Source organism: Bos indicus, chromosome 10 (assembly GCF_029378745.1).
Source record: "Bos indicus isolate NIAB-ARS_2022 breed Sahiwal x Tharparkar chromosome 10, NIAB-ARS_B.indTharparkar_mat_pri_1.0, whole genome shotgun sequence".
In the NCBI taxonomy this organism is placed as follows: domain Eukaryota; kingdom Metazoa; phylum Chordata; class Mammalia; order Artiodactyla; family Bovidae; genus Bos; species Bos indicus.
Window position 1 is genome coordinate 55865129 of NC_091769.1, and position 20018 is coordinate 55885146.

General features: G+C 36.5%; 1 protein-coding gene across 2 annotated transcripts in view; it reads right to left on the minus strand.

The window, feature by feature from the left end:
• UNC13C (unc-13 homolog C) overlaps positions 1 to 20018 on the minus strand; it is a 723080-nt gene that overhangs the window by 419202 nt on the left and 283860 nt on the right. For both annotated transcript variants that reach the window (XM_019968805.2, XM_070797523.1), the window contains 2 exons: positions 14431 to 14509; positions 12208 to 12279 (listed from right to left, as the gene is read on the minus strand). In XM_019968805.2, the coding sequence (XP_019824364.2) occupies positions 12208 to 12279; positions 14431 to 14509 (151 nt within the window). The remainder of the gene's footprint in view (positions 1 to 12207; positions 12280 to 14430; positions 14510 to 20018) is intronic.

A 20018-nucleotide genomic window follows, 5' to 3' on the forward strand; every position in this document is an offset into this window, starting at 1 on the left:
CCCAAGATTGGAGTTCAGGTATATTTGCAATTGCATAATTTGTTATTTTAGTAGGGGTAAAAAACAACAATTCTAACTGGAACACTGGGTAGGAATAGAACAGAGTCTGCTACTGAACATAAGAGAGAGATACATATTAACTTAGAAAGCAGAGTTTGGCAGATCCTTTTCCACCTGAACCACAAGGGAAGCCCAAGAATACTGGAGTGGGTAGCCTATCCCTTCTCCAGCAGATCTTCCTGACCCAGGGATAGAACCGGGGTGTCCTGCATTACAGGCAGATTCTTTACCAACTGATCTATCAGGGAAGCCTAGAGTTAGACAAGCAGTTGCTTTCTAATATGAATTTATCCACATAATTTAAATTTAATGATTAACACATTTTATCTAATCCCCTATGTCCATTTTCTTTTTATTGAATTCAAGTGATATACAAGCAGTCCTCTACATTTTTAGGCTGTAGTAAGAGTATTAATATAAGGAACACTTGCTAAAATATTACACATGTTGAAGGAAAACAAGTGAAAGACAGTTTTGATAGACAGCTGGGAAGGTTTCATTGAAATTGAAATGTTTGTTTTGGTTTGGTTAAAGAAGCATGGTCCATTTCATGAGAAGAGAAGCTAATTTCAAAAAAGAAGAAACATGGAAAATTGATCAGACAGCACATCAAAAATCAATTGAATAGGGCATTAAAATAAACCATAACATTTGAAAGCTATAGAAGCTGGACAAAAACATAAGATAATTCACTAGAGGGTATATGTCCCCAGTCTCAAGAAAATGATAATATGAGTTTTTCATTCTTGATTTTGGAGATATGGGCATGTGTTTACTAAAGCTGAAAATCACTCTAAAATAAATGGTTTATGAAAATATTTCTTATTCCAGCAAAGCGTAAGATAGAATGATGGTCAACATAGAAATTCAGGAAATCAATAGCTAAGGAAATCATGGAAAAATACATCTGATATGATCATCTCAGGAGAATATGGTATACTGAGGGAAAGAGTGTATTTTTAGCAGCAAAATAACAGCAGATCAAATAAGATTACAACGACATAGCTTTTGTGGAATAAGGTGAAAACCTAGGATATGGGGCACTGAATGAAAACAAAACAGAAGAAAACAAAGGAAAACCCTAAAATGAGCCATGGGAAATGGAAGTCTGCCACTTACCTTGGATTAAGAATTGGATTAACAAGAAGAGAAAAAATATACACATATATACCCATGCATACAAGGACTCAGAGTAGATAGAAAGATAACTCGGTGCAGGTAATAGGATGCTAGCTGATGTGAAAGGATGGGGACTGGGAATTATGTTATCAAGAGAGGGTCTCTGGCCTAGGTAAACAAGGAACCAGACATATGGAGAAGATGGTTCAAAGAACAAGCAGAATCCTAATTACTGGAATTAGGACTGAGAGACAGAGTGGATTCAGCAATTTGGGAGACTTGCCACTAATCTATTTTAAATGTTTCTAAACTTTTCAAATCTTGTACAGTCAATGTAATATTATTAGCTAAAATGAATGTTCTGATAATAAAATCTATGCTCACTGCAGAAGTAATTTATAAACCGAAAAAGCCCTAAAATAAAAAATAGCTTAATCTTTCAAATTTAGGCATAGTTTGACCCATATTCTTCCAGGAATTTTTATATTTAGAGCCACGATATCAGGCTTTTGCAGAGAAGTAAAAAATAACAAACATTACTTTTATACTACTAAAGTGATTCCAGAAAATAAGGCAATTTTACTGTGTTTCAACAGTGCCTTGATCTGTAGAAATGAGAACAAGGAACACTTTCACTCAGATAAGACTTAATAACCAAGTATGACCTATGGACTACAAAAGAGAAGATGCGCATATTTTAGACGTAGATTTTGTTAACAATTCATGCCCCGAGAAACTGGAATTTAAAGCAAGCTGCTCTACTAAATGACTTCCTGAACAATTAGGACTCTGGAATTGCCTTTCTTATTGACAGCTATAAGGGAAAATTAGAATGAGTCCAAGAAATAAAGCAGTCAAGCCTCCTACCGAGAACAATTACCAGTGTTCTGGGGCCACCAAAATTCCAATCTACCAACTGTTGACACTTAAAACAGGAACAAAGCCTGGCTGCCTCCATTTGCCACATACCTTTTCTCTCCCCCCGCCCCCATGTTAACCAGCGACTTAACTAATAAAGTTCTATTTTTCTTCTCGTACTCCCTCACAGAAATATGCAAACCATCATTTTCTTATACTTAAAAAAACAATCACATTTTGATAATTCTAGGGAAAAAGTATGCTTTCTGTTTTTAAGTGTATTTCATGTGCTTAATGCTTGCTTTTTAGAAAAGAAATCAATTTACTGCCCTGTATGTATCATTTTGCTATTTCTGGACAAAAGCATCAGAAAGATTTGCAGAGCAAAGGTTAGATAAATGAGACCTTTGAAATTTGTTATGAGGACAGAACAATGGTAGAATAAGATCCTGAGCATAAAAACAGACATAATTTCATGACTGATTTTTTAATCAAACTAATCATTACATAAGATTGACACCAGAAGGTAAAATTACTCAGGCAAAATTTTTATAGCAGAACGTACAGAGACTAAAAGTTATGTGCCTCTACATGGAACACTTTATGTAGTTTGTTTTTGCTCACATTGTTTTACTCACATTACCACTGATCAAGTAACTAATAGATTGAGTCCAAATAAAGAGAGTAAAAGAGTGATAAAATCTCTTTTTTGATTCAATAATTTAAGAGGACAATACAGGATATACACCTTAAAAGATAATTTTGTTTCATGCCAATATATGACAAGGAACTTGATCTGATAACAAATTAGGACAAATTTGTCATGTACTGTAAGTATCGGTTTTTCTCCAATTCAAGCTTTCAATGTGTGTGTGTGTGTGTGTATATATATGTGTATATATATATATATATAAAGTGGTATAAGATGAGTAACTTATTAAATATAAGAGGCCAGGATGGATTCATTTTGATATTTGGCAAAACTAATACAATTTGTAAAGTTTAAAAATAAAATAAAATTTAAAAATAAATAAATAAATAAACATAAGAGGCCAAAAATAAGGTGAATTTCTCCACTGGGGGAAACATTGGACATTTTAATGTGGAAAGGTCTAGTTCTCATCAGTTGGGGCACAGCCTGAGTTTTTATATATCTTCTGATAGAGGTCATGAAAGAGGAAGAAGGATTAGGATATTATAAAAGGAAAAGAGAGAAAGGGGTGAGCATCTCTCTTAAAGGGAACCTATTCTACTGTTCTCTTTTGTAACTAAGAAAGTCACTCATACATCTATGAAAAGCTGTGTGGTGAAAGAGACAATCATAAAAACAATAACTAATATTTACTACATATTTATGTGTCCAAGGGGCTCCCCTGGTGGCTCAAACAGTAAAGAATTTGCCTGTAATGCGGGAGACCCAGGTTCGATCCCTGGGTCAGGAAGAGTCCCAGGAGAAGGCAGTGGCAACCCACTCCAGTATTCTTGCCTGGAGAATTCCATGGACAGAGAAGCCTGGTGGGTTACAGTCTATGAGGTCGAAATGAGTTGGACATGACTGAGCAAGTAACACTCACTTTTTACCATGTGCCCAAAATGGTTGAAGTGCTCTCAATTTATCTCATTTGATTTCCCCAACAATCTTCTAGAAATATTAGTATATTCAGTTTGTATATTGAAAAACTAATCTGGCAACCTAGCCAGAAAAAAAACAAAAAACATCATTTTACTGTTTCTTGTGGGTAAAAAATAAAACATTTTACTATATAGAAGGGGCTCAAAAGAAATATATTCCCCAGTTATCTCAGAAAGTTTTTAAAAAGGAACTTAATGACAAAATTACAAAAGTGGATTCTCTGGAAACCTAGGAGATATGTTTGGAATTCAGTTAAAGTCCATGGGCTTTGATCTTGGGCTTTTCATATCATTTTCAGATATGACATTCAGACTTGCCTCCTACCTAATGTTGCACTGAGAGTAGTAACCAAAGCCTAAGCACTTTCAGATCTTTATATATATGTGTGTGTGTGTTTGTGTGTGTGTGTGTGTGTGTGTGTGTATTTAAGACAGGGTTATTGATCAACTTTAAAATTTGAAAAGTATTTTAATTAAACATTTAAAAATTATCTACTTTATTAAAATAAATAGTATAGATAACTTCAATCTATTTAATGGAAAATAGGGAAACTAAAGAAAACTCAATCTACAGAATATAAACCTAGAAAGGAAACAGAGTAAAATGAAGAGAAATAGTAAATTAGTATGGTACTGGCACAAAGACAGAAATATAGATCAATGGAATAAAATAGAAAGCCCAGAGATAAATCCACGCATATATGGACACCTTATCTTTGATGAAGGAGGCAAGAATATACAATGGATTAAAGACAATCTCTTTAACAAGTGGTGCTGGGAAATCTGGTCAACCACTTGTAAAAGAATGAAACTAGACCACTTTCTAACACCATACACAAAAATAAACTCAAAATGGATTAAAGATCTAAACATAAGACCAGAAACTATAAAACTCCTAGAGGAGAACATAGGCAAAACACTCTCTGACATACATCACAGCAGGATCCTCTATGACCCACCTCCAAGAATATTGGAAATAAAATAAAAAATAAACAAATGGGACCTAATTAACCTTAAAAGCTTCTGCACATCAAAGGAAACTATTAGCAAGGTGAAAAGACAGCTTTCAGAATGGGAGAAAATAATAACAAATGAAGCAACTGACAAACAACTAATCTCAAAAATATACAAGCAACTCCTACAGCTCAACTCCAGAAAAATAAATGACCCAATCAAAAAATGGGCCAAAGAACTAAATAGACATTTCTCCAAAGAAGACATACACATGGCTAACAAACACATGAAAAGATGCTCAACATCACTCATTATCAGAGAAATGCAAATCAAAACCACTATGAGGTACCATTTCACACCAGTCAGAATGGCTGCGATCCAAAAGTCTACAAATAATAAATGCTGGAGAGGGTGTGGAGAAAAAGGAACCCTCTTACACTGTTGGTGGGAATGCAAACTAGTACAGCCACTATGGAGAACAGTGTGGAGATTCCTTTAAAAACTGGAAATAGAACTGCCTTATGATCCAGCAATCCCACTGCTGGGCATACACACTGAGGAAACCAGAAGGGAAAGAGACACGTGTACCTCAATGTTCTTCGCAGCACTGTTTATAATAGCCAGGATATGGAAGCAACCTAGATGTCCATCAGCAGATGAATGGATAAGAAAGCAGTGGTACATATACACAATGGAGTATTACTCAGCCATTAAAAAGAATACATTTGAATCAGTTCTAATGAGGTGGATGAAACTGGAGCCTATTATACAGAGTGAAGTAAGCCAGAAAGAAAAACACCAATACAGTATACTAATGCATATATATGGAATTTAGAAAGATGGTAACAATAACCCGGTGTACGAGACAGCAAAAGAGACACTGATGTATAGAACAGTCTTATGGACTCTGTGGGAGAGGGAGAGGGTGGGAAAATTTGGGAGAATGACATTGAAACATGTAAAATATCATGTAAGAAACGAGTTGCCAGTCCAGGTTCGATGCACGATACTGGATGTTTGGGGCTAATGCACTGGGACGACCCAGAGGGATGGTATGGGGAGGGAGGAGGGAGGAGGGTTCAGGATGGGGAACACATGTATTCCTGTGGCGGATTCATTTTGATATTTGGCAAAACTAATACAATTATGTAAAGTTTAAAAATAAATTTAAAAAAGTAATAGAACTAATTCACCCACAAAATAGAATTCACCCATAAAAAGGAAAATTCTGAAATTAAATTTTAAAATCAAGTTGTTTTTCTGTAAGATATCAATAAAGACACAATAAAATGTAAATAAAGGGCTAGAAAAAGTTCTATCAAAGAGGATACTAACCTAATTTAGTGAAAGTGAAAGTGAAAATCACTCAGTTATCTCCAACTCTTTGTGACCCCATGGACTTTAGTCCATGGAATTCCTCAGGCCAGAATACTGGAGTGGGTAGCCTTTCCCTTCTCCAGCAGATCTTCCTGATGCAGGAATTGAACTAGGGTCTCCTGAACTGCAGGTGGATTCTTTACCAACTGAACTAAAATTTAGGGTAGCTGTATTAATATCACATAGAATATTTTTAAGGAAAAATCATTTAAATGATTATTAAGATCAACTAGCAAAAGTTGAAAGAAATTATTAGAGATATAGAAGCCCCAAAACTTATGTACTAAAACAGAAAAAGCTCAGATGTGATATCTACAATGCTGATTATGTATTAAGCTATAAAGTGAAAGTGAAGTCGCTCAGTCATGTCCAACTCTTTGAGACCCCATGGACTGTAGCCTATCAGGCTCCTTAGTTCATGGAATTTTCCAGTCAAGAGTACTGGAGTGGGTTGCCATTTCCTTCTCCACTGGATCTTCCTGACCCAGGGATCAAACCCAGGTCTCCGGCATTGCGGGCAGACACTTTACTGTCTGAGCCACCAGGGAAGTCCAGCAATCCTCAATTAAATAAGAAAGACTGAAGTACAGTCCATCTCCTTTGAATACAATGCAGTAACAAAATAAAGCCCTTATCTTTGTAATATTAATGAAAACACTTTCCATATAACTGATGAGTCAAAATACTAATCACTGGACCATTTACGAAACAATTCTATCTAAACAACAAGAAAAGCACTATATATCAAAATTTGTACAATGCAGCTAAAGTGTGCTAAGAGGAAAATGGATAGTTTTAAATGCATACGTTAGAAAAGACAAAAAGAAAATTAAGTTATACACATGTGGTTAAAAATATAAACAAAAGCAATAAAATGATAGATATAAAATCTTTGAAGTTTGGAAGGAGAAAGAAATTGAGAAAGGAATACACAGAGGGTGGAAATATTCTCTTTTCAAAGCTAAGTGATGGATATACAGGTGTTTGTACTGTTTTTCACTTCGTTGATGCTGTATGTATTTTGTGTGTATGCAACAGTTAAAGATCCTGATGCTGGGAAAGATTGAGGGAAGAAGACAAGGGTGCAACAGGGATGAAATGGTTGGAAGGCATCACTGACTCAGTGGACATGAGTTTGAGCAAACTCTGGGAGATACTGAAGGACAGGGAAGACTGGCATGCTGTGGTTCCTGGGGTTGCAAAGAGTCAAACAGGACTTAGCAACTGAACAACAACAATAGTTAACAGCAACAATAAAAATTAACAAACTACATATTCAACTTAGTAAGTTAGAAAAATAGCTTCAGGATAAATACAAATAGCAGAAGATGAATTCAAATAAGACAAGAGCAGAAATAAATGAAATAGAAAGCAAATCAAGTATATGGAGTCAACAAATGCCAGAGAATCTCTTGTATACTGATTTACAAAAGAGAAAAAAGTACAAATAAATAAGATAAAAACAGCTCAAGCTTTTATGAATGATACAATTATATGAACAATTTGATGGTATTCAATTTGAAAATTTAGAAAAAAAGACAACCTTTGGGAAAAATATAAATTATCAAATTGACTCAAGAACAAATGTTTAAATAACAGGAATAGAACTGTTATACTAAATAAATTGATTCAGTAGTCAAATAACTACCCTCAAATAAAACAAACAACCCCCCCTCCCAAAACAAAACTACAAGACGGTTTTAAGAGGCAAATTTTGTCAGTCTTTCAAGGTACTGTTGCTACTGCTGCTGCTAAGTCGCTTCAGTTGTGTCTGATTCTGTGCGACCCCATAGTCAGCAGCCCACCAGGCTCCTCCGTCCATGGGATTTTCCAGGCAAGAACACTGGAGTGAGTTGCCATTTCCTTCTCCAATGCATGAAAGTGAAAAGTGAAAGTGAAGTCGCTCAGTCGTGTCCGACTCTTCGAGACCCCATGGACTGCAGCCTACCAGGCTCCTCTGTCCATGGGATTTTCCAGGCAGAAGTACTGGAGTGGGGTGCCATTGCCTTCTCCCTTTCAAGGTACAGCAACATGCATTTCACATAGATCATCCCAGAGAAGTGACAAAAAGGAAAGCCCCCTAGCTTATTTAACAAAATTAATTTATTATTGATGCCATGATTATTCAAAGACATGGTAAACCATAAGCCATTTTACTAATGAATATGGATGCAAACATTTTACATAATTAGCAAACATATGAGAAAATTGAAGCCCAGAAAATTTCAGTAACTTGCCCAAGTTCGCTCAGTTAATAAATGGCAGACTTGGACCAACACTTTTCTCAAGCCTAGGACCATGCTCTTGAAGAAGGCAAGAAGCAAGACCAATAGCAACACTGCTTGTAATGAAGCCCCTGTCAATCCTCCCTGCAACCTGCCGCTCAGGTGCAAAGGCGACAGGGATGCACTGGGCTCAGCATGTACTCTGCATTCTTGACCTTAAGTTCCTACTTCACTGCCCTGATGGCCATTGCTGTGCCTGGCAAGACATTTCCTTAATGCTCACTCTTTTTGAAATAAGTATTACTGCATTAATTTAAGGATGAGCCTGAGGGAGATAAAGTGTAACGACAAGAAATGAGTTCTGAAAAGCAGTAAGAGGTAGAGCTGAGATTCAAACTCAGATCACATCACTCCAACAATCATTTATGTGGTTTGAAAGGATTCCTGTTTCTGAGCAGGACCCTAGACTCCTTGGGTGAACTATGAGCCTTCAACTTTCAGACTGAATCCCAGATACTAGGCAGGTGGTTCTGACCTGTTTCCTTCTCCCATGTATTCTTCTAGTGTCATGCTAGGAATAGGACCCAGATCTGATTTCCTGATCACTCTCACACCTAGTTCTTGCCAGTCCCTTTGCTTTTGCCTGAATCCTGTATTGGAAGAAGGACCTCTATATCCCTAGACAAATCAACCCTTAGTGAGAATTCACACACTCTATAAGCATGCCCTTAGGCCAGCCTCCTAAACACGGCCATCAACCCAGATAGAACAAACCATGTTTGAGAATCTCTTTTAGCTTTGGTGATTTGGGTTCTTTACTCTGAGTTTCCCATAACCATCATCTATGTTATGCTATGCTAAGTTACGTCAGTCGTATCCGACTCTTAGCGGCCCCATGGACTATAGCCTACCAGGCTCCTCCATCCATGGGATTTCCCAGGCAAGAGTACTGGAGTGGGGTGCCATTGCCTTCTCCCAACCATCATCTAAGCCTGTCTTAATTTAAATACCCCACCAACTAAGAGCTTCTACTAAGAACCATAGCAACAGTCCTTGGGTGACCGTTATGTCAGCTCTCCCTTCACTACATTATAAGCATCATAGTGGCAGGGATTTTTAGATGAATTGTTCTCTGCCTTATTTCCAAAATCTGAAACAATGCCTGAAACATAGTAGACAGTCCATATTTGTTGAAATGTTGAGTGGATTTACTTTGATTGTGCTACTGTTGGGTCCAAACCTAGGAAATTATCACTGAGAAAGCAAGCACAAAGCTAAGCAGTATATCGCCAGGCAGATTACTGTGTATGAATACCAGATTGTTATTCTGCCTTGTGTTATTCAACCAGATTGGACTATTTAGAAATTTCAGGCCTTTAGGGCTAATTAGACTGAGATTCCCAATCAACTCCAGTAGCTCCTCATGGTGAGTGGGAATTGGTGACGGATGGAGCACTTGGCAGTGATTTGCCCACTGCCAACTGTGTGTCAATGGAGATGGTTCTGGCCTACCCACTGTCAACTTGCCTCAGATTTTATAGCACTTTCCTTCCTTCGAAGAGATGACTGAGATTTTTACTGTACATCTCTTTAATTCAAATAGAATAGGGCTATTCAAATAGAAGGGCTACCTTTTTGCACATGGCCAAGTCATTTTTCTTCATGTAAAGGCAAATATTTCATGCTTCACATTGAGGGTGCCTGGGACGTGCAGCACCAGGAACTAGAAATTATTCACTCCAGCGTTTATATTAGTTGCCCATGTAATGACTTAATGTGACAGCTTGTCAAGAATGAGATTTAATATGCCTGTTGTATGGAAGTCATATTTCATTTGCATTTTGAGACGCCGGCCCCAGGGAAATGGGCTTTATGAGTTTTAGCAGGAACTGTTGGGCTTGGTTCATCCACCCAACACTCACACAGAAAAATCTTTTACAGAGCCCTTCTGAAACTAAATACTAAAACTAAAATGAATACTTTTAAGTAAAGGAACAGTTGACCAATAGCTCTTTTAACCATACAGTGAGGGTGTGCTCTCTGTCAGAGCTTCAGAAAATGTAGAGGCATTCCTCTAATTTCTATTGCTTTCCTCTTAACTTTTCACAGGGATGAATATTTGTGCTTTAAACCAAAGACAATATTTTAAAACATAAAAAAACAGTCTAGAAATCTATCCAATAAAAACCTTCCATTTTGATTATTTCCTCTGAAGCAAAAGACTGGATACTCTGAGATTCAGTAAGCAATAAGAGGCTTTTTCATGTATCAGAGAATGTTTATTTTCTCTTGTATCCAAACTACACTGGAAGTATTACATGGCATAATAAACCCAACAGATAAAAATAAGCCCCTGGGAAAGCAGTCATGTTTTAAAAATACCATGGCACAATACAAAATGTTCTGAATGTGCTGTGGCACCCAGATATTCAAATAGACATGTACTACTGCTGATATGTATTGGGCTGAGGGGGGTTTGCTGATGGAGACCTAGGAAAGGTTGGCTTTGGGTGGAAGATGACAATGAAAGAAGAAGAAAATGAGAAACAAAAATGTAAATAATGGTGTTTACATGTCAAGTATATAGAAATTTAAAACAAGTAATAATAGTGGCCATGTTTTTATTCTCTAAGAAAGACAAAGTCTCTAAATTGGAGGAGGTAGTACACAGTTGCAATAATCTGTGCACAGGGGCACAGATAAATTTTCCTGGATACAAGCCCCAGAGTAGTGGCTGGCAGGATGCAGTTACCATGGCACAACATCCACTGCTCATTGGAATTGGAATTACCTGGGAGGTTTTTTTCTTTTTAACCCTTCTATCCAGGTTACACTTGAAGCCAGTTAAATCATTCATGGGAGTGAGACCCAGGCATCAGGGTTTAAAAGCTCCCCTCGGTGATTCTAGATGGCTCAGATGGTAAAGAATCTGCCTGCAGTGCAGGAGAAACCTGAGTTTAATCTCTAGGTCGGGAAGATCCCCTGGAGAAGGGAACGGCAATCCACTCCAGTATTCTTGCCTGGAGAATTCCATGGACAGAGGAGCCCGGCAGGCTACAGTCCATGGGGTTGCAAACAGTAGGACACGACTGAGCAACACACACACACACACACAGGCAATTCTAATGAGCCGAATTCAAGAATCCCTGATCTAGATATTTGCAATCTATTTCTACCTTCTAATCATGTTGGTTCTTTCATTCAATAAGGAATTGACAAAGCATCTATCTCATGCCAGACTATGTAGTAAGCAATAGGGATGAAAACATTTAACAAGGACATCAAACAAGACGCAGTTCTTACCCTCATGGAGTCAAAAGAGAAGGCTTATGCAAAATAATCAAATTGTACTAACGAAAATCATAAAAGCACCAGCTCATATTTATTGTATACTGTACCCTAGGATGTACAAGCATGTTAAACACTTATCCACTCCCTTCATCTACTGTATTATTATCACATCACTGTACATATGAGAGAACTCAGGCCCAGAGAAGTTACATAACTTGCCAGATATAATAAGCTAATTTAGCAGTCCAAATGGGATTCACCCCATGCAGCCTTCACTCTTAACCATACCATCCTCTGGAGTTTGTGATTAAATGCTAGGAAGGCCCAGAGGAAGAAACAAATAATTGAGCCAAAAGGGGAGGGAGGTGTTTGGGAAAGCCTCAAAAATGAGGCAACATGTGGACTATGTAGAAATTTAGCAGGAATTTTCAGGTGGATATAACAAGCAAACTGTGTTTGGATGAAATAGCATTTGTAAAGATGGGAAGGTACATGAATATTTGAGCAACACAGGATAATTTGTATGATAGTGCAGCTGAGGCTTTGAGGAAATTTGTTCAGGGTGAGACTTTCTGCATGTTCCCAGTTATTCCTAGAACTTTGGAATAAACGTAACAAACAAGCAGCCCAAGCAGAATGCTTTTCCCCAGACTATGATCAATGTATAGTTAGTAGCTGACTCTGCACCTACCAATTCCTCATTGTTTAAAGATGTCCTAATCACCATAGCCAGGGAGAGTCCAGACTTCCGGGCAGCCAGGGTCTTAAAAAATTAAAACAAACAAAAAAGACAATCGTGAGTTACTGATACATGAGGTGACTGTTATTTACCTATTACTCAGCAGAAGATGAAAATATAAGAGTATAGACTATCACTGTTCACACTTTAGGTAACAGGGACATACTATATTCAGTAGTCAGCCAATTCATCCAGAATGTGGAATCACAGAACATTAAAGCTAAAAAAGTCCCTTTTAGATCATCAAACCTAGACCCTACATTTCACAGATGATAAAACTGAGGCCCAGTAAGAAAGACTGAGTAACCCAAGGTTTTTAGGCTAGCATGAGACTTCTAAAACATTGTTTTTCTCCAAGAAAACCATAATCACATGCCTTCATAAAACATGACCATTGATACAGAGCCAGCTCACCTCTCTGATAGCCCTGAATCACAACAGGTATTAGATGATTCTTGAGTTGTCTATAGTTTCCTGGAATATGCTTCCATATCTAGCCAATGTATTTTCTTACCAAGTATGCATTTTATCAAGTGAGAATCATCATTCCCAGATTTGTTCTCTTCACTCACTGCTGGTAACTTAGGTGATTTTAAGTAAGAGTTACATTCCTTTAGTTTCCCCTGTAAAATAGAACCATTATACGGCTCCCACTAGAAATATACATGATATAAGGTTAATGTACTCAATGGTACTATAGAGAACTGTGGAAATCAGTTCTAGATGGGAATAATAAATATTCTCCTCCATTAGGGGTCAGAAATATATCTACTTGGAGCCACGAAGACACTGTGCCTAGTTAAGTTCAGTACAGTCCTAAGCGGGGAGGTGACTTTCCATCTGTCTCCACCCCTACCATGTGAACTTATAGGGCACTTATCTCCAAAGATAGTCTTTTATCACTGACAACTACTGTCCCTCAAATTATGTTTTTAGTCTATTTTAGTCCATATTTGCACTTGCTATTTACATAAGTTGTTCTATCTTTCAGAATGGAGATGTTCAATCCTTATAGAACCCAAACTTCTTATTCTTATATGTTTCTGTCTTTTTATTTCCCCACCATGTTCTCTTGGATTGCATGAATAAGAGTAGTATTTGAGAAGACTGCCAAATATTAATTAAATAAATTAAAAATCACTTACCATGGCCTGAAGAGTCCAAGTGATAGAGAAAATAAAATATAAATAATTAGACATATGAGAAAAGAACATAATAATGCTAAATAAGCCTAATGCTAAAAAATGATGTCACACTACAACAGCAGGAATCTGAGATAACTGTAGAGACATATCATGCTTTCCAGCATAAGTTTTTTTCCAGGAAAGACTTTGTCTTTTCTAATTTAAAGCTAAAGTGATGAGCTTCGGATAAAGGTTTTCACAGCAAAATTAAAAATTACCAGTATCAAGAATCTGTGTACATTGTTATAAAAGGGAAACTTCAGTTTCTCTGGGGGAAATATATTTTCATGCAATAAACCATGAAGAATATGCCTCCAAAACATGAAAACACTGTGAATGACAGAAAACATTTCTTTTTCCTGTTGATGGGCTATTTTTTAGACTTTAATACAGACTATTATTAATTCTTTTCATTTCCCAGCAGTCTCTAGCAATTTCCTTATAGGAGAGTTTGTTATTCAGAGTTATATTCAGGGCTAGTATAGGCTTTAATGACCTGGAAGCTATGGTTTTCTTTGGAGAGTGAAACAGCTTATTAATTTGGTTAGATGTGATCTTAAAGAATAAAGAACTGATTAACATTGTCTGCTTGCTTTATAAAACGCTAAAGATTATAGGGTTAAGGTGAAGACTTCAAATCCAGCCTTCCACTGCAAATTAAACTCATGGTCATTTATAAAATTGAGCACATCAAAGCCCAATTGCAGAAGACTGCTTGGCATGTTGTATGACTTCCTTTTTGCTCAATTATAGCACTATTTTAACTCAATCTGTAATTTCACCTAATATCAAAAGCTGTCAAAAGGTTAGAGCTATTTCCTCCATCTAATCGACTTTAAAGAAATAATAAGCCTAATGCTGCTAGCATCCAGCTTCTTCTGTGTTTTATGCTATGAAATATTTACAGGCTAGGCATTTAATGAGAAGGACAATATGACATCTAGTAAAGACAACGCATGCAGTCAAAATGAATTAAACAGGAGTGACTCACCACATCTCGTACAATAGGCAGAGTTTTCTTTTTGCGGAGATCCGGCATACTGTCAATACCATAAAGTCCCCGACCAGCTCTGAAAGAGGGGGAGAAGGAATGATTTCAATGGGGAATAGACTTCCTATTAAAAAAATTCCACTGTCTGTAGTAAAAAGTCTGTGAAAGAAGGTTAAAGGATTATCATACTGGTTAAGACAGCAGCAAAGATCCAAGACTCAAGGACCTTGCCCCAAAGTAAGAGACCAACTATCACACATAGTGATCACTCTCCATCTTAGATGGTTTCATACTTTGAAGAATTATACATGGTCTGGTTTGACACATTGTTTTATTGTACCACAGAGAGGATAATTAAAATTGTTAGGTATACGGAACTTTGCACCTAGAGGAAGAAACAGAATCAAACCAGTTTTGGAGAAAGTTTGATCTGTCTGCAATGATTAAAAAAAAATACTTTTATAGCAAAAATACTATTTTTGTGTGTGTGTACATTGTGTCTTCACAGATTGAACTCCAAGCAGAATCTTAAGAATTTACCAACATATTTAAAATACTAGTGATTATCCCAGTACCATAATTTCCACTTATCTGAATTATCCAAAGATAAATGCACAAGATTAAATGTCGTATACGCATGTTCACTGCAACTTTTTCTACTAACAACAAAAGCTTGGTAACCTAAATATTCAGTAACCGTATACTGATTGAATGAATTATAGAATATTACACAATGGAAGTGATGCAATCATTAAATAAGTTAAATAAACATGTGCATATATAAAAAATACAGTATGTTAAGAAAGCACACTTCCATATTATTAAGTTTCCTATTGACCCTCATATGAATGGGTGCTTATATATGCATGGAAAATGTCTAGAAATATATTCACCAAATTGATAACCATACTTACCTCCGTGGAATAAAATTGGATGAGAGAAAGAGAGAAGACTCCCTATGTTATAAATTTAGTAATGTTCAAAATTTTTATAATAAGCCTATGTTATATCTGCAATTTAAAATAATTTTAAATACATTAATATTTGTTTATTAAAATAAATTTAATACATTGAATTTGATTTTTCTTGCATCGAAGCCAGTCTTTTTATACAACCAAAAAGGTCATCATCATCCCCTTCTGCTCACTTGAACTGCACAACTCCTGCTAACCTCTAGCTAAGAGCCAGCTTTTGCACCAGAAGTATCACAATGCGGGCACAATGTTTTAGCTGGGCAGCTCTGCCATTGAAACAGGCTGCAACAGCCAATAATAGGTTATCAGCATTTTAATATTCAGTTTTCACTGACACAAAGATTGTCTTTTCATTCCTGCTGCTTAATTTAACAAAGGCAAACCTTTGTCTTGTTGTATCTCTTAGTAGCCAACAGTCTGAACTCTAATACTTCCAATTTGGTGATCTTGGACAATTTACAGAAATCCTCATCCAACTCATATAAAATAGTAGAGCAAAATATTAATGAAGATGTAATAAATAGTAATAATGCCATAACTTACATGTTTGAAAATAAGGAGCAAATCCAATAATACATGTGAAATATTAAAACCATTGCACATGGTTGTGTCACTGTCAGTGATGAACAGTATACTTAAGGTCATGCACTTGAAACAAAAGTTACCTATAGGTCACAGAATACAGGACAAAAGTAATTACGGGGCAGAGACTAAGGAAGGGGAAAGAAAGAATGGGAAGGAATAAAAGATGGGAGGGGAGACACGGTGTGGTAGCTGGAGATGACATTCAACAGTTAAGTGGTGCACCACTGAACCTGTGAAAAAGGAGTTAATACAGCTTCTGTTGTCTGATACTCTGGAGCAGCTGATTGGTGGCTCAGCAGTAATGAATCTGCCTGCAACGTGGGAGACCTGGGTTCCATCCCTGGATTGGGAAGATCCCCTGGAGGAGGGCATGACAACCCACTCCAGTATTCTCGCCTGGAATATCCCCATGGACAGGGGAGCCTGGTGGCTACAGTCCATGGGTTTGCAAAGAGTCAGACATGACTGAGTACATAAGACACTCTCTAGGTCAAGGGCTGTGATAGTCATGGTGACAAAGAGCAAGAATTGAGATCACAAAAGACACATTGGCAACATTCTCTCATGAACTCCAAGAAACCGCAGAGTACAGAAGGGCAGTATATTTTTTTTTCTTCTGAACACTCATCTTCAGAAAGACTACTGCTATCTCCATGTGACATCCTGCTTCCCTCCTATCCTCTTTCCATATTCTTCTCTCCCTGCTTGTTCATGCTTGAACCTCCCCCACCACACATGTATCTCAAACACTAAATATATGTGAAAATAAATAAATAAATAGATGGGAAAGGATTATGTAAGTGGGTTTCCAAAGCATTTTTCCAGTTTCATTTGCTCCAATCTAAGACTCTGATTCCTTGCACTTTCTACTTTCACTCCTCTGTGAACAGAATAATAATGGCATAAAATGTTCATCAATAAATGTCTTTCCACCACATTACATAGCAATCATACTAACTCACTGCCTCCAAGTGTTTTGAAATGTTTTGACTCCTAAATAATGTGACTTTAATAACTTTGTAGAGAAACATATTCAATTGTGATAATGGTTGAGAAAGTGATTTATAAACTGCAAAGTGTTATATGAGTCATATATTTTCCTCCTATCAATAACAGATTACTTATTGTCTTTGTGTTTTCCTTCTCATGGAACTTAAATTCCAAAGCCCATCTAGAATTTGGAGTAACTGTATATATTCACAGATTCAGGAATAAATAACGCAGATATGTTATTGAATCACACTTCACCCTTATGCTTGTCTCATCAGAAGAGAGATACACAAGGAATGAGGCCAAACTTGAGCCAAAGTTAGAACACATGGATCCAAAATTCATCTGTCTCATCTGAGCTTGTTATTCAACTAAACCTATATTTTATAATTTTTAAAACTGTAATGCAGTAAAATATATTCTCTTAAGCTTCACAGGTAGCGCCCAAAGTGTTCATCAGGTTGTGTTTTCTTGTTTTACATGTTTACCATTACTCTAAGAAGTTTGGATAAACATATACTTTAAAGAGCTTATCCATCAAGTAATAATAAAGCTTTTATTTCAAACTTTAAAAAAAGATCCTGCCCTAATAGCCTCACTTTTTGAATAGAAAAGTGCTTGGTAAATACTGTGAAGCGCTATACAAATGTCAATTATTTGTGTAATAGTTACCAAGAGGCTTCCTAACCAGGAGAGGTCTGGGAGTGATTAAATAACAACAACCAAAAAAAGGTGAAGCATGGAAAGAACACAGTAGGTAAGGAAATAATTGACTTTTTGGCAAGAGGTCAGGTTCATGGATATCAGTTAAAATCCAAAAGAAAGTAGTTAGGCTGGATGAGGAGGAGGTCAGAGGCAGTCATCAACAGCGGCAACAGCAGGTAGGTAATTCTGAAGGGAAATCTAATTTTAGGGAAGAGCTGTTTGATTTCACCCCTTTCTGTAATAGCTGATTCGATTATCCTGTCTCTAATGTATCCAACAAACTAGCTAATTCTAGCTGACATTTAAATGTGCTTACCAGGAGCCAGACATAATACTAATCATCAAATTCAATCTTTACAAGTATTATGTCATTTTATTCTCAAAAAAATCCACTGAGGAATAGGTACAATTATTTCTCCCATTTTATAGATGAAGAAACGAAGGCACAGAATAGTTCAGAATCATCCCAAAGATCATGATCTAAGTCAGAGTTAGCACTATCATACTCTACTGCTTTTATGATTACACAATTCTACATTTACAACAATATGAGTTGAGGCTTCCCATTAATCCCATTTTACCCTTGTTAAATCTTAAGGACAGCAACTTCCCCAGGCCTAGAAATACCTGGTAGATCTTGATATCCATTGTGGGAGTGTCTTGCCTTGAACATCATGTTCTTAATAATGTATATATAAATATATATAGAGAGAGAACTATATTATTATAATTATATAATATATATTAATATTAATAACATGCATATATATATAATGTATATATTTTGTAGGAGAATTCAGAGGCCTGTCCCAGTTGATTCAGAGGTGCTTCTAGTATTTGAATTAAAAAAAATGTATTCATACCCCAATGTTCATCGCAGCACTGTTTATAATAGCTAGGACATGGAAGCAACCTAGATGTCCATCAGCAGATGAATGGATAAGAAAGCAGTGGTACATATACACAATGGAGTATTACTCAGCCATTAAAAAGAAAACATTTGAATCAGTTCTAATGAGGTGGATGAAACTGGAGCCTATTATACAGAGTGAAGTAAGCCAGAAGGAAAAACACCAATACAGTATAATAATGCATATATATAGAATTTAGAAAGATGGTAACAATAACCCTGTGTATGAGACAGCAAAAGAGACACTGATGTATAGAACAGTCTTATGGACTCTATGGGAGAGGGAGAGGGTGGGAAAATTTGGGAGAATGGCATTGAAACATGTAAAATATCATGTATGAAACGAGATGCCAGTCCAGGTTCGATGCACGATACTGGATGCTTGGGCTAGTGCACTGGGACGACCCAGAGGGATGGTATGCGGAGGGAGGAGGGAGGAGGGTTCAGGATGGGGAACACATGTATACCTGTGGCAGATCATTTTGGTATTTGGCAAAACCAATACAATTATGTAAAGTTTAAAAATAAAATAAAATTTAAAAAAAATGTATTCAAAGGCTATTATCTTCAGATTAGAAGCCCTGTATCACTGTATAAAATAGTCCCAATCCTCCCCAAGTGGTTTCTCTCCAGCTATTCAAGTGTTCCTCTGATGAAAAAGGAGTCTTTAGACTAGAGGCATTACAAATGAGACAAAGGCATCATGAGATCCACAGAAATGTCTGGAACGTCAATGACCACATATAATTGACAATGGATATAATTTTATAGGCTAAATTAAGTGAGATGTATTCTAATTCAACATTTGTTCTCTTAAAAAGTTTTCATATTTTTCATGGTTTTATTTCTTACTTCTTCGCCTAATTATACTAAAAGGAGTTTACTGAGTTTAATAAAGTCTGTGTAAAAAAATGTATGGCTATATACCTTGAGTCAGGTTCAGTTAATTATTTCATTACAAAAAAAATACAAATTTTATAAAAGATATATATGATATTCAGCAATTTTTAAGAACTCTGACACACAGGTAGGAGGGGTAAAGCTGATTTTACTAAATACATAGCAGTTATTTTTACTTCAAAATTGACTTGATAACATACTGAGTCTATTCAGATTGAAAAAGAACTCTGAGAAGACTCAGAGGAGTAAATGCATGAAAGCTATAAGCAGGTTTCCTGAAAGTAGCACTTTCTGATTATGGGACAAAGATGTGCTATTTCCACATGTGGAAGCTTGATGCTTAATTGGTAATATTTGGAGACTTGCTGATTTCCATTAGAAATCAGAAAATTGGTAGACTCTGCTTATATCCAAAGGAGTTGTTAAATTAATTGAAGACTATAAGCCTGAAAAAAAACATAATACTTCTGTTTATGTCTGTGTTTCCAAGGCAATTATTGGGCAGGGTTATATAATCAATCTTT